The 15,447-nt window shown below is 46.0% G+C and overlaps 1 protein-coding gene across 2 annotated transcripts in view; it reads right to left on the reverse strand.

The window, feature by feature from the left end:
* Nucleotides 1-15,447, reverse strand: part of Pdpn (podoplanin) — a 34,118-nt gene continuing 18,671 nt past the window's right edge. Inside the window, exons 2-6 of one of the 2 annotated variants that reach the window (NM_019358.2) lie at nt 9,385-9,521; nt 7,041-7,179; nt 3,554-3,592; nt 2,052-2,163; nt 1-1,121 (exon numbers count right to left, since the gene is read on the reverse strand). In NM_019358.2, the coding sequence (NP_062231.2) occupies nt 1,115-1,121; nt 2,052-2,163; nt 3,554-3,592; nt 7,041-7,179; nt 9,385-9,521 (434 nt within the window). In that variant the 3' untranslated portion in view covers nt 1-1,114. Of the gene's footprint in view, nt 1,122-2,047; nt 2,164-3,553; nt 3,593-7,040; nt 7,180-9,384; nt 9,522-15,447 lie in introns of those variants that run through there. The other variant, XM_006239338.5, reaches the window with a different exon arrangement.

Below are 15,447 nucleotides of genomic sequence, written 5' to 3' on the forward strand. Positions count from 1 at the left end.
ACACAATCATATTTTATTTGAAAAGATGTCTACACTGTATTGAGTACCAACACAGGTAACCAAGACACTACAGCTCTTGTGCCAGCAACACCGAGTCCTCATGGGAAGATGTGGTATGTCACGAAGACCGGAAATTAACATCAAACCTTTCCATCCACCACCTAGAAGCAGTTAAGAACATACAAGATTATTTTTTTCTCCGTCTTTCCTGGGAAGCAGAAGGCAGGTGCTAGAAACTGGTTGGTCTCATTTCCTACGCTAAAGCAGGCACAGGAGTCACTTCCACTTAAGGACTGAGTTTCGTTCTTGGTTCGACAGCGGCTGAGGCTCTGGCATTTTGTGACATCCAACAAACTTTCTGAGCATCTGGGATGAGGTCTCCATCGTCCAGAAAGAAGCGGTTGATCTGAAGGCTTGAGGCCTAGGGAGGTGAGGACATGGTTCCTCAACTTGGGCTTTCCATCACCAGGGGGAGTGGAGTAGACAGACCTCTGGGTCATTGAGTCATCTGAGGCTTAGAGAGGGTTTGGAGGCTTGTAAAAAGCAAGGTATCTTCCGGGAACTGAAGGCAGTGGATGCTTCTGAAAAGGTATAATGAAGCTCCCTGAGGGGCTGCCTATCACGCCTGATTTTGGGTTTATACTTTCAATGCACTGATTCAGACCCCACTAGGCTGGAATATGTATGCATCAACTGCATTTGCAGGTTGGCAACTGCAAAAAGACCCGTGCCTCTGTGAGGTAACATTTCCAAATTCTTTTGCCTCTTAACAGACTGGGACTGGCCCGGAAGAACCAACCCATGGTTACAGTTGATAAAGCTGATGATACTGTCTCGGTTTTTGCACCATTTTTCTATGCATGTGGTCCTCAATCATAACATTTATATTAAAAAATTTGATTTCCAAAGGCAGATGGTTCGAGGGGCCAGTGGCTTGTCCCGTATCTTTCCTTTGGTACTGCTGGCAAGTGGAGGGGTCACCATGGCTGTGAGAGGGGTGGGTGGGCATTCCATGGGTCATCTTCCTCCACAGGAAGAGGATGGGGAACAGGGCAAGGTGGAAGCTCTCTTATTTTCAGATGTGTTGGGAGAACAACCAGTTCTGTTTGGCTCTTTAGGGCCTGTGAAAGTAAAGAACATAGTTACTGCTTGGACTGCGGTTGGGACTAGTCACTCCCTTTCCCACCGTCAATTAATCCTATTGTCCTTTTCTCTAGCTTCAGTCCCGGAACTTTGTGCCCTTTCCCCCCAGATATTCCCCTCCACACCTTACGTAGCCAGGGTCAGGACCCCAGACATTTCCGAACACGATGCATGGACAACTGCATGACAGTGTACCTCCCAGTCATAGATGACACATCCTCTCCCCTCCCGGACTGTCTTTCTCTGGCTTTCCTCCGGTCCTGAGTTGGAACATTCTAAATTCTAAAGGAAGCTTAACCAGGAGGATATAATGACCTCCGTGGTGGAGGGATTAGGTGTCAGGGAAGGATCTAAATGCAAAACATGCATGCCTGCCCCCCATGCACACAGTGTAGGTCCTCATCAGAACAGGGGCAGTGTGATGGGTGCTATTGATGGCAGAGGGAACAAGGAGATTAAGAAACAAGTTAAGGGGTTGGGGATTTAGCTCAGTGGTAGAGCGCTTGCCTAGGAAGCGCAAGGCCCTGGGTTCGGTCCCCAGCTCCGAAAAAAAAGAAAAAAGAAAAAAAAAAAAAAGAAACAAGTTAAAACTTGGGATTTTTCTTTCAAATTTGTGCAGTTGGAAAATTAAGACGAGAGATCAGATCTGCTCAGACCTCAAAGCATGTTTTGTTTCAGAAACTTGTAAAGCCAGGGCTGACATCCATCCCAGAAGCCGTCAGAGGCCGTGCCATGGGCTTCTGAAGAGGACCGTGTGCAGAGGCTGACATCCATCCCAGATGACGTCAGAGGCCGTGCCATGGGCTTCTGAAGAGGACCGTGGGCAGAGGCTTCCGCGCATGCAAAGGTTTGGGCGGTGGCAGAATTGCCTACATTCCCACGTCACAGGGGGATGAGAGGCTACTTACGAGAACCTTCCAGAAATCTTCCTCATAACCACAATGATGATCCCTCCAATGAAGCCAATGGCTAACAAGACGCCAATTATGATTCCGACCAGGGTCACTACAGCCAAGCCATCTGAATAGACCGGGAAAGAAGCATGAGTCCCAGGAATAGACAGATGTGCCAAACCACACGTCATAAGCAAGGAACAGAACTGCCGTGCTGGTCTCGGCAGGGAACGGTCCCCCGCTTGTCTCCCGAGTCCAGAGGAGTCAAGTGTGGAAGCACTGAACCATTTTTCTCTGCTTGGTACCAGAGAGCAAACCCAGGCCTCGTCGAGCACAGTACCACCAAGCCAAGTCCCGGCCGAATCCCATCTCTTTTTTTATTTATTTATATGAGTACACTGTAGCTGTCTTCGGACACGCCAGAAGAGGGCATCAGATCTCATTACATGATGGTTGTGAGCCACCATGTGGTTGCTGGGATTTGAACTCAGGACCTCTGGAAGAGCAGTCAGTGCTCTTAACCGCTGAGCCATCTCTCCAGCCCCCTAATCCCATCTTGTGAATCAAAAGGTTTCTGAGTCTCTAGATTTATCGCACATAACACACTGGCTTCATTGTTGATGGGCAATGCTTCTTTATGGCTTCCATGACAAAAGCCCCTGAAAAGCCAGAAGGAACATACTTCGACATAGTAAAGTATGTTTCATACATAAAAAAAAAAAAAATGCATGAAAACTTACGGCCAACATTAAGTGGGAAAACATCATATGTCCATAACAAAGAACAAAGATTCCAGCATATTCAATATAATAGAGTAATTGTGATATGTTATTCCTCACAGCTGTCCATACTAAGTGTGGTGTCGGGGGAGGGGGAAGAGTGTGTGTGTGTGTGTGTGTGTGTGTGTGTGTGTGTGTGCGCGCGCGCGCGCATGCGCATGTGTGCACACAAATACATATTTATGTAGTGCTGGGTTCCCATACTAAACTAACAGAGTTAAAAGTTAACTATGCTGCCAGCCCAATTTCTTTTCAAATACACAGATTTTCCTTTTTTTCCCTTAATAATTAGAAAGATGAAGGTGCTAGGCCTATCAGAGAAGTCAGCCTGGGAAAACTTAAGACTGTCTCAAAGTAAAAAGTTAGACGTGGGCTGGGGACGTTGCTTAGTGGTTGAGCATTGGCTTAAGCATGCATAAGGTCCTGGGTTCAATTCCCACTACTTCAGAAAGGTGGGGAGGGAGGCAATTAGAAAGGAAGAGAGAGGGGTTGGGGATTTAGCTCAGTGGTAGAGCGCTTGCCTAGGAAGCGCAAGGCCCTGGGTTCGGTCCCCAGCTCCGGAAAAAAAAGAACCAAAAAAAAAAAAAAAAAAAAAAGAAAGAAAGAAAGGAAGGAAGAAAAGATATTCCATTCTGTTTATTGTTTGACTGAGATCCTAGAAAGAATGGAATAAAAAAAAAAAACCTCAAAGACGCTCTCTTTTTATCTCCCAAAGGAATATATCAACCTCTCATTTACCTTTCTTATCTGTGGTCTGCGTTTCACCGCCTGCGTTATCTGGAAAGAGGGAGATGGGACATCAGAATCATTAGGATTTAATGACTATAATTTAACAGTTGGCAGATAAATTTACCTTAAGTGGAATGTAGCAAACACCGGCAATGAGGGTAATTTCCTCAACAAACCTGATGGGAGTTTAGAAGGCAGCCCCGACAGACTGCTGTCTTTGTATCTATTGTCCTCAATTTGCTACTTCCCACCTACAGGCTTTCACTGCTTTTGTATCCGTAGGATTTTGCCTTATCTTATTCTCAGAGTCAAGGACACTGAGTCCCAGAGCTGGGAGATAAAGGGTTGGGAAACTTGTCGGCGAAAAGAGATAGCGAAAGAATCCAGGTGTGGCTGCCTCACCTTTTTATCAAGATCCTAGAAAACACGGAATGATAAGGTTCATCTGAGCACTTTCCCAGCAGGCTTCAAATTTAGGAAGAGGTAACCTGGGCTGCCCTCCTGCTACCTACTCCATTCTTCTTTGATGGTCAGACCTATACATCTTGAGGCAGTAGCCAGCCCTGCTAAGGCCTAGTGATAACTGGTCCCTTGAGACTTCAATTCTGTTCTTGAGGGTTTCCTCTTGCATTCGGGTCGAGCAGCAACACACACCCTCTCCACTTTGAGTTCTTTCCTCCCAGTGTTAAGATTACAGGTGTGGGGCTGGAGAGATGGCTCAGTGGTTAAGAGCACCGACTGCTCTTCCTGAGGCCCTGAGTTCAAATCCCAGCAACCACATGGCGGCTCACAACCATCTGTAATGAGATCTGATGCCCTCTTCTGGTGTGTCTGAAGACAGCTACAGTGTACTCATATATATATGATAAATAAATAAAACATTTTTTAAAAAAAAGATTACAGGTGTGCACCCCCATACTCAACTTTTAAGATTTAGTTTTGGTTGTGAGCCTAGCCTTTAACAGATGAGCCACCTCTCCAGCCCACATTTATTTATTTATTTGATTGTTTGTTTATTTGGTGTGTTTGTATGTGAGAGAGAGAGGGAGAGGGGAAAGGAGAGAGAGGGAGAGAGAGGAAGGGAGAGGGAGAGAGAGGGAGAGAGAGCGTGTGTTTATGTGCACCTTGAGCCTGCGGAAGATATCTGATCTCCTAGAACTGGAGTGACAGGTGATTGTTAGCTGCTATGTGGTTGCCAGGAGCTGATTCCAGACCCCTGCAAAGAACAGGAAGTGTTCTTAGCCACGGAGCCAAGCTTCCAACACCTAAGAGCAATAGCAGGAAATGCTCGGTGAAAGGCTACTTTTTTCTGCTAGTTACACGCTGAATCATGATAGAAACGAGAAATCCTCTACGATTTCGAAACGTGTCGTAACACCCCTCCTTCTTTTGGTCCGCCTCGGTTCCACCTCGTGTTTAATGTTAGCGTTTTCCTAACAGCTTGCAGCAAGCTTTTCATCCATTTCAAAGCGCTTTACAGGGTGTGACTCAGTGGTAGACAGAGCGGTTGCCTAGCTGTGAGGAAGGGGCTGGATTAGATCCAGAGCACCCCAAAATACCCAATCAATCAACGGAACAGACAGAGCCCCTACCCGACTTGGCTTTGTGTTTTGTTTTGAGACAGGACTTCACTGTGTCGCCCTGGCTTGTCTAGAGCTCACTCTGTAGACCAAGCAGCCTCTGCCTCCTGATTGCTGAGATTGACGGTGTGTCCTACCGTGCCTGGCCACCACAAATCCTTTTAAGTGTGCAGTGCAGTGAGATTATATTTAATCATGGACAGTCATCACCTCCATCCGTTGACTGAGCTCTTTTTATGTGTGTGTGTATCACGGCTTGAACCCAGGACCTTGGTAGGCAAGCATCTGTCAGAGCCAAATTCTCAACCCCTTCTCATCGTGTAAAAATTAAACATACTACACAACAACTCTCCATTTACCCCCTCCTACACTGCTAGGGGCCACCGTTCCAATGTCTGTGTCCATTGGCTTCAGCACTTTTGGTGCTTCAAGCAAGTAGATTTCATACCACACTGTCCTTTGTGTCCGACTGAACTGCCTCGCATGTATTGTAACATGTGTCAGCGTTCCTTTCTCTTTTAAAGCTAAGTAACATTCCACCATGCGAAGACATTACATCTTTCACCTGTTTGTGAGCCCCGCTGCTTCCAAGTGTTAAATATTGCGGACAGTGATTTGTACATATGTACAAATGTGGAAGTTTTTTTTGTTCTTGAAACAGCATCTCATGTAGCCCCGTGTGGCTATTTTATAAGATAAAGTGTTACTATGTAGCCGGGGCTAGCCTCTAACTAATAATCTTTGTGCCTTAGAATATGAGCCATTATGGCCATGTAACTACCAAACCTGGATCTAAAACCAATTTTTAAGGCTTTAGAAATGCTATAGAGGGGCTGGAAAAATGAACTAGTGATTAGATGTGCTGGCTGCTCTTCCAGGGGAACTGGGTTCAATTCCCGGCACCTCCATGGCAGCTTGAAGCTGTCTGTAACTTGCTTTCCAGGAAATCCAGCACCTTCACATAAAGGTATATGTAGGCAGCAAATACCAGTGCACGTCAAATAAAAACAAATCATAACAAAAGAAGAAGTGTTGAGCTCTTAAGGCCAGACTGGCACCTGGACATGAGGTACACATTAAGTAACACAACATTCAGTCAGGCACAGTAGCCTATGTAATCACAGCACTTAAAATGTAGAAGTAGTATGATTCGGGGTTCAAGGACAGCCTCAGCTACAAAAGTCAGTACAGGTTGTAGGCACCAGCCTGGTTGATACACACAATCCAAGGTCCTGCTGAGTCTGACTTATAATAGCCATAATGTAAAATGGGAAACTTTAGTGTAGAATTGCTGCTCCAGTGTCAACACAAGGTTTGTTTAAAAAAAAGTTTTTTTTTTTTTTTTTTTTACTTATTCATTTATTGTATGTGGGTATTGTGCTGTGGTGCCCTGCAAGAGACAATTTCTAGGCCTTAGTTTCTTGCCTCTAACCATGTATGTTTCAGGGACTGTCAAGGTTGGCAGCAAGCCTCTTTCTTTACCTGCTGACCTACTGAGCCATATGACCCGTCTTATGCAAGATGTTTTTCCTTTTCAAATATTTATTTTACGTTTGTTATGTGAGGCACCCTCAGAAGACAGAGGCATTGTGAGATGCTGGGAACTGAATGAATTCTGAAAGTATTCATGGGCTTGTCCAGTAAGCTATCCATCTCTCCAGCACCAACACAAGGTTCTTAACAGAAGGGTATAATACAAGGGGAGCCATCGACTGGCCCGTGTGTGTAGGGAGTTACTACTAGTTATCAGTCACAGTTAAGAGATATTTCCAGAAAGCCAATAAACTAACTTGACACAGTTACACCGGATTCTGGACCCACCACACAAAGTCTGGTGAGGGATTCATTTTCTTAGTCCCTCAGTCCCTTTGACTCTTCTGCTCATGAGGTTCGTGGGTTATATAAAACGGACCCACCTCTATTGGAGTGAGTTGTTTTCTTGTCCGTGGAGTGGCTGGTCACCGCTTTGACAGTGGTTGTACTCTCATGTTCTTTGTGATCGTGGTCGGAGGTTCCTGAGGTCGGCAGTTCCTCAATGGGAGGCTGTGTTGGTACCTGTCAGAAGTGAGGCGAGAAAGAGAGAAGATAAATTCTGAAGGTTTAAAATGTACACTGCCTGTCTTCCCTCGGGAAAGATTTTAGGGTAGCACACACCCAAAAGAACCCACATAAATTCCAGGTAGAACCAAAACCAAACCAAACCATAACGGAGTGGAGATGGGGAACAAAACCAGGTTCAATCCAGAAATCAATCTTAAATGTTACGATAAATCTTAAATGAAGAAGGCACGGAGACGGGTTGGGGATTTAGCTCAGTGGTAGAGCGCTTGCTTAGCAAGCGCAAGGCCCTGGGTTCGGTCCCCAGCTCCGGAAAAAAAAAGAAAAAAAAAAAAAAAAAGAAGAAAATCAAAAAAGAAGGCACGGAGACTTCTTGTCCCCTAATTCTTTAAAAAACACTGCTCACAGGGGGCTGACAAGCTCAACTCCCACCCACGTGGCCCAGATCCAGGGCTCTGAGTTTGCGTATCCCCAAATCTGTATCATCTGCAAATGGTTAGAATGCATGGAAGGGCCAGTCCCACCGATCCAAAGTTGCAGGATCTCCGTGACACAGGGCAATTAACCAGACAATCAGGAGGAGCCCCGATGAGGATCCAATACGGACGGTGTCACAGAAGCCAGAGACGTTGAACCACACCGATGACTCATTGCAACAAACACCAGCAAGTGAGGAAGATGTGTGGACAGAGGGATGTACCTTGGGGCACACTGTGATACATTACAGCTTCCACAATGACATGTTTTCTATGCTGTGTTTTGTTTATTTTGTTTGGGGGAGGTTGCAAGGGAAGAGGGCAGGTATTAGGGAACAGTAAGATAATTGTGACTGGGGTGCATGATGTGAAACTCACAAAGGATCAATACATTTAAAAAAAAAAAAACCCTCTCAGAACAACTTGGCGGAAAGATGTGTCACTGTCACTGACAACTTACTTTGTACCCGGCCCTTTAAATCCATTCTCAATGCCAAGGGCAACTTTATGAAGTAAATTCCATGAAGAACTGAAGAGCTTTCACGGTGTGCCAGAACTCACAGCCATTCCACGGCAGCGGAGGACTACGAAGAGGTTCTGGTTTTAAGTATCAATGTATGCAGGGGTTGAGGTGGGCATATGTGAATGTGTGTTTGTTGTTCTCTGACATAGGTCTCTCACTGGCCTGGCCCTTGCCAATTAGGCTAGGCTAGCTGGCCAACACACCCCAGGGACCCAGAGGCCTCCCCAGAGTCAGGACAGCCCCCAGATATCATCACGTCTGGCTTTTGGAGAGTGAACTCAGGTAGGTCCTCATGCTCGCAAGGCATCCATGTTACCGAGAGCCATTTCCCCAGCCCAGTGGTGGCTTTTAAACCTTTTCATTGTTCATCACAGAGGATGGAGCAAGTGATTTGAATGAAGAGGTTGGGGGTTGGGTAGAGCGCTTGCCTAGGAAGCGCAAGGCCAAAAAAAAAAAAAAAGAAGAGGTTGGGCAGGAACTGGCTTGGGGCTTTCCTACCCTTTTCGGATGAAGGTATCTCCCCTCCTCAGGGCCCTACCAAAGTTCCCTGAATTCAGTCCTTTTTAGTTCATTTGTTTGTTTTATTTGGCAGAATCTTGCTCTGTAGCCCAGGCTGTCCTGGAACTCACTGCATAGACCAGGCTATAGGAATTATTTTACTATTTGCTATTATAGTTGCCACATCGTAGAGTTCGTATTTACACACATCTGCCTCCTGGATACTGGAATAACAGGTGTAATTACCTGCCCTGCCCCAGCTCAAGTTTGCAAACAACGCCAAGCTGGTTTCTTACTACTTTGAGAAGATGTAGTCTTTTTTAATTAATTAATTAATTAATTTTATATAAGTACATTGTCACTGTCCTCAGACACACTAGAAGAGGGCACCAGATCCCGTTACAGATGGTTATGAGCCACCATGTGGTTGCTGGAAACTGAACTTAGGACCTCTGGAAGAGCAGCCAGTGCTCTTAACCACTGAGCCATCTGCCTCTCCAGCCCACAAGAAGATGTGGTCTATTGCTCTCAAATAGTTTGTGCCAACAAACTAGCTCCCTGTCCCTGGATGAGACCTGTGTCACTGTTATGAGTCATATTACCATTTCTTTGTATGGAGCTGTTTTCTTACATAAACATACATCATACCCAGGTATGTGACAGGTAAGGTTTTGGAGCCAATGACCTCTCTCCCTAGACACTCACCAGAGGCGCCTTGGCAGTTGACTTATCCAGTTCTCCTGTAGTGTCCGTGGTTTCTATTCTGTCTTCTAGACCTGGGTTCACCATGTCATCTCCTGGACCCGGGGTCACAAGATCATCTTCTAGCGCACCGATGGCCCCTGAGAAAGAAAGTCCAGTCAGAGATGCAGTATGTAAATGTGTGCCTTTCCCTGTTTAGTAGAGACAGTGTCTTCCGGACAACAGACAGAGTATTGTATAGACCAGGAAAACCCTGTAGAATCATTTGAACAGTTTTCTATATATAACACCTGGGGTCCATGCTCTGTCCAAACCTACAGCGTCCAATAAAATGATCATCTGTTTGCTTTTTACTCTCACAGACTCAGGCCTAGGGTTATAGCCTAGCACGTGCTAGGTATGCCCAAGGCACTAGTCTTATTTCCCAGCATCAAAACATTAACCAGTTAAAAACAAACAAACAAACAAACAAACAAACAAACAAACAAACAGGCTGGCAAGATGGCCGAGAAGGGTAAAGGTGCTTTTGCTGCCAAACCTGATAATTCAAGCTCAAACCTGGGATCCAAATGGTGGAAGAAAACCAACGTGTGCAAATTGTCCTCGGATGGGCACATACTTGTCTGCCATGACAGGACACATTCCCCCAACCCCCCCCCCCCCATAAATACATAAAGTGTAATAAAAATTAAAACTACAACAACAAGCCAAATCTTCATTACTATTTGGGATTTCTGCTCACTTGGATAACTAAGACTGCTGACTCACTGACCTCGTAAGATTCATTTCAACTTCTTCTTTGAGATAGGCAGGGCCCCTCTACATAGCCCTGGCTGTTCTGTTACTCACTGTGGAGATCAGGCTGTCCTTGGACTCGCTTGTATCTGACTCCTGAGGGCTGGGATTAAAGGTGGGCACCACCATGTTACATATGGAGTATGGAGCCAGCAGGACAGACACTTAAAGGTGTCGAGATGCAACAGATGCTTAGTGCCAAAAGCTAAACTTATTTGATCCATGGGGCTGGAGAGATGGCTCAGTGGTTAAGAGCACTGACTGCTCTTCCAGAGGTCCTGAGTTCAATTCCCAGCAACCACATGGTGGCTCACAACCATCTGTAATGAGATCTGATGCCCTCTTCTGCTGTGTCTGAAGACAGGGACAGTGTACTCAAATATAATAAATCAATAATTAAAAAAAAATTTGATCCAACTGCCCTTGCTTGTGTGTGTGTGTGTGTGCGTGCGCACGCGTGTGTGAGCCCATGCTCCCACATGTAGGTATGTATGGGCTATGGTGCATAGAGTTCAGAAGACAATCTCAGGTGTCATTTTGGATAGAGATGGCCTCCAGAGACTCATGTGCTTGAATGCTGAGCTCATATGGAGTGGTACTATTAGGAGGCGTGGCCTTGTTGGAATAAGCGTAGCCTTGTTGGAGGAAGTGTGTCATTGTGGTTTTTGTGGGCTTTGAGGTTCCCCGTGCTCAAGCTATGCCCAGTGTGGTGGTATACACTCTCCTTCTGCTATCTGTGGATTGAGATGGAGATGCTCCAACACCATGTCTGTCTGTCCGCTGCCATGCTTCCTGCCATGACAGTGGGCTAAACTGTAAGCCGGACTCGATTAAGTGCCGCCCTTCTTATAGGAGTTGTCACGGTCATAGTGTCTCTTCGCAGCAATTAAACCCTAAGTAAGATATCAGTTCTCCGCTGCCATCTTGTTAGGGACAGAGTCTCTTACTGTTTGCCACAAGGTAGCTGGCTTGTGCACTGTGGATTTTCCTGTCCCCACACCGCCACCTCTCAGTGGACGCACTAGAGCCACGGGTGTTCACTCTGGATTGCATCTGCTTTCTGTGGGTTCTGGGCTTTAAACTTAGGTCCTCATGCTTGGATGACAGGTGAGTTAGTTAGTGTCAACCCCGGTATAAACTGGAGCCACCTAGAAAAAACGGGATCTTAATGGTAAAGTGCCTCAGGCTCTCATCTGTCTCCCCAGATCCCGCTAGAAATCGAATCTCCTTCACATTCATTAAGTCGACAGTGTTTGAAGCGGAGGCCTTGGAAAGGTAATGAGAACTGAATGAGGTCACCAGGAGGGGGTCACCAGGAAGTGACTGGTGGGTTAGTAAGAGAAGGGTAGATCTGAACTGACGCATGCACTCTTCCTGCGACATCACATCTTCTTTCGGCAAAACTATGCAGTTACAAAGGCATTGGCTGAAACGGCGCCATGCTCTAGAACTTTCCAGCCTCCGGAGCCACAAGGGGTCTAAAGATCTATGCTTCTAAATGACATGGTCTTGGGTATTTTGCTACAGCAATGGAAAATGGATGGCCTCAAACAGTGAGAGAGGAGTTGACAAGTGTCCCCCGCTCTGCTGCCTCTGGCTTTCCATACCAGGGCATCTGCTCTTACTTAACTCGCGTAATCCTTTTCACGAGTTACAAATCTTGACTCACTGGCTGTGAGCTTCCTCCCGAGACTGGAACAGCAATGGAAACACCATGCCTAAATGTTGTTTCAAAAGAAGCGCAGGCATCGGTGGAATGGGGGGTGGGGGTGGGGTGCTTGGAAAGCTCCCGTGTAATTAAAGAGCAGATGTTTTTCGGTGGGCGCTGCTCTGACGAGCAATGCTTCCCTTGATGTGTTATTTTTCCCTCTGTTAAGACAGCCCAGCCAGGGGCACGGCTAATAAACATTTGGTCATAACTCCAAGTGCTCATGCCAACAGGGCGGGAGGCCTGTGGAGGAATGTTGCTGTGTTTCGGGAGTCTCTGCAGCTGGCCCTATTCCAGTTGCCAACGGATGGCTTCAGTTGAGCTACCTAGCACAGTCATCCTTAAAAAGAAAAAAAAAGAAAAAGAAAACTCAGGAAAAGCTTTAAAATCTTCAAAACTCAGTGCATACAAATGGTAGCCCTCCTCTTGCGGTCATTTGCCACCGTGGGCTGAGGGCTGGGATTGTGACTGTGGAGAACACAGATGTTTAATGTCCATTTTCCAGACAAATAATCCCTACTTAAAAGCTAAGCAGGGGTTGGGGATTTAGCTCAGTGGTAGAGTGCTTGCCTAGCAAGCGCAAGGCCCTGGGTTCAGTCCTCAGCTCCGAAAAAAAAGAAAGGAAAAAAAAAAAAAAAGCTAAGCATCCTCATGGAATAGATGTCTTCCGTGGCATAACACTGGTAAGGTAACCACACTCCCGCAAGCAAACCTTCACCACGCCCCTCCTGTAGGCATCCCTACTGCAACACACTGGGACACACAGGCACACAAGCACGCAAACACACACACACACACACACAGAGGGGAGGGGGGTGGAAAGCAGGAAAGGAGTAGCTTGTTAGCTTGGAAGAGAATGAAGATTAGAAGCAAGGTCCAGAAAGAGGTGAATATGGTTAGAACACACTATATACATATTTGAAAATGTCATAAGGAAACCCAGTATCATGTACACTTAATACATGCTAATGGAAAACATCAAACAAACAAACAAACAAACAAAAAAAAAACCCTTCATTCCCTTGGATTGAATTCAGCTCCTAAACATCACTTGTTACAAGGTTTCCTGGAACCACTGTCAAAGTCCCGAGTCTCTAACTTAAAACAAGCCCTGCTTTTAAAAACAAACGTTCTGAATGAAGCTGGCTTCAATTCCTTCATAGAAAGCTCAGTTCACTGAAAGAGTAACTTGATAAAAATTCCTCCTTGTTCTTTCTCCCCCTTGGCCCTCGGGAGCCAAGAACTGAAGTCGCCCTGAATAGACAAAGGGTGTTTTATGAATGACCATGCGTGTCTTTTGTCTCTCCAGCCCCGGCATTCTTTGTGGCTCCATGGGAAAGTTATCTTTACAAGATTCTCAATTATTTTGGCGGAAGGTTTTCCCTGGTGGAGAGCGTCGACTAGGCCAGCTGCCGAGTTTCCAGCCGGCAGTTGACATCCCCTTTCTCTTTTCTTGTGATCTCCAAGCCGTGGATTGATGTCTTTGCACTCATGTGTCCTCCCCCAAGGAGGTACACACCAGCACATAGGCGCTCAGGGCTGCACTTTGGGCTTGCACACAAATGCTATACAAGCAGAGACTGAGGAATCTACACCCGCAACCGATGCTCTCAGTCTGGCTTGCCAGGAAAGTTCTGGAAACATCTGTATCCCTTCCCAGTCACCTGAGTATACTTCCTGACACACTCAGCTGCAGCTGGCATGGGCAAGAGACTCAATGGAATTTCTCCACATGATATAAATCCATCCCTTGGTGTTTTTATTGCTGTTCTTTAAAAGGGGGGGGGGGCTGGAGAAACAGTTCAGAGGAGCTCAAAACTGCCTGTTATTTCTGTCCTCGGGGAAACCTGGTGCCCTCTACTGGCCTCTGTGGGTACTGCATGTATGTGCACACATACACAAAGACAGACATACACACAAAATAAATCGTTTTTTAATATGTCCAGGCAGTGGTACACCTTTAATTCTCTCATGAGGAAGGCAAAGGCAGGTAAATCTCTAAGTTTGAGGCCAGCCTGATCTGCGGAGCAAGTTCCAGGATGGCCAGGGCTACACAGAGAAGCCCTATCTTGAAAAACAAAAAACCCCCACAAAACCACCAACAATAAAGTTAAGTATGGTGATGTAAACCTATAACCCCAGTACTGGTGGAGGAAAGAAACAGGATGGCTAGAGCTTACTGACCAGCTGGTCTAGCAGAACTGGAATGCTCGGCGAGAGACCCTGTCTCAAAAATACATGGTGGGTATAGGTGGGTGAGTAAGGAAGACGCCCAATATCAGCCTTATACATGCACTAGTGTACAGGTTCACATACCCACACACGAACACATTACATATACATTAAAACACACACACACACACACACACACACACACACTGAATATCTTCTTTTTTAGATGCTACAACCTGTTTTTCCACAAGTGGGTATTTGGATCCATTAGTAATCAGACGCCTTATTTTCTCTGACACCACACTTACGAAGCCTTCCTCGGGCTACGTGAATATTCACATCTGTTTCCCTGAGTCTTTGCCTCCTTAAGCGTTTGATTCATCTGTGTTTCCTTGAAGTGGCCCACAGAACAGGAATATGCCTGCCTGCCTTACAGAACAAGAGTCAGTCCCCAGCAACCTCTGTCCTCTAAGATTACAGTGGAGCTCAAATGTGGCACGGAAGCTGTCGTGTGCGTCATGGTGCCACACATTCCTCTGTTTCTGTGGGAGGTTGATTAGAGGGGAGATGTGATTTGTCCTAAAAGCGTGCGTGTCTTAGAAAGGCAGCCCTTAGCTGTTCAAGAAAAGTCAGCAGTCACCATGAGGACAAGGAGCCATGGGACCAGGAATGTAGTTCATATCTGTAGGTTGCTTGTTGGGCATGTCTGGGTTCATGCCCTAGTATCACATGAACTAACCAACGACATGCATGCATACAACGTAAAAAAAAAACCAAAAAAAAAAAAAAAACCAAAAAAAGAATTTTCTTCTACTGGGTGTGGTGGCTGATGCCTGTAATCTCACAAGCACTCTGGAAGCTGACGCAGGAGGTTTGTGAGTTCAGGATCACCCGGAGCCACAGTTAGAAACCCTATCTCAAAGCAAACAACACAGATAACTCTGGCTCTTTTTCTGTGGTACCAAGACTGTGACTGACATTGTGTCGAGACGAAGGCGAATCTCTCCTTCCCGGTCACAGCCAACTCAGACTCGTTGAAGTGGACAAGGAATACAAGCTTAGTACATTCTATGACAGATAAGCGAATGACCACAGAAGTAGACACAGGAGTAGCTGCTGGTGCTCTGGGTGGAGAGCAGAAGGGATACGTGGTCTGAATCAGTGCAAACGACAAGCAAGGTTTTCCCACCAAGCGAGGTGTCCTGACCCACAGCAGAGTGGGTGTGCTGTTGAATAGGAGACATTCTTGTTATAGGCCAGGGAGAACGGGAGAGAGAAAGTGCAAATCTATTAGTGGGTGCATTGTGAATACTTGGTTATTATTTAAAATAATAATTAATAATAATGAGAAAAGGGTGTTTATTCCTGGACTGACAGATACTCCTGTGTCT

The sequence above is a fragment of the Rattus norvegicus genome, chromosome 5, assembly GCF_036323735.1.
Source record: "Rattus norvegicus strain BN/NHsdMcwi chromosome 5, GRCr8, whole genome shotgun sequence".
NCBI lineage: Eukaryota > Metazoa > Chordata > Mammalia > Rodentia > Muridae > Rattus > Rattus norvegicus.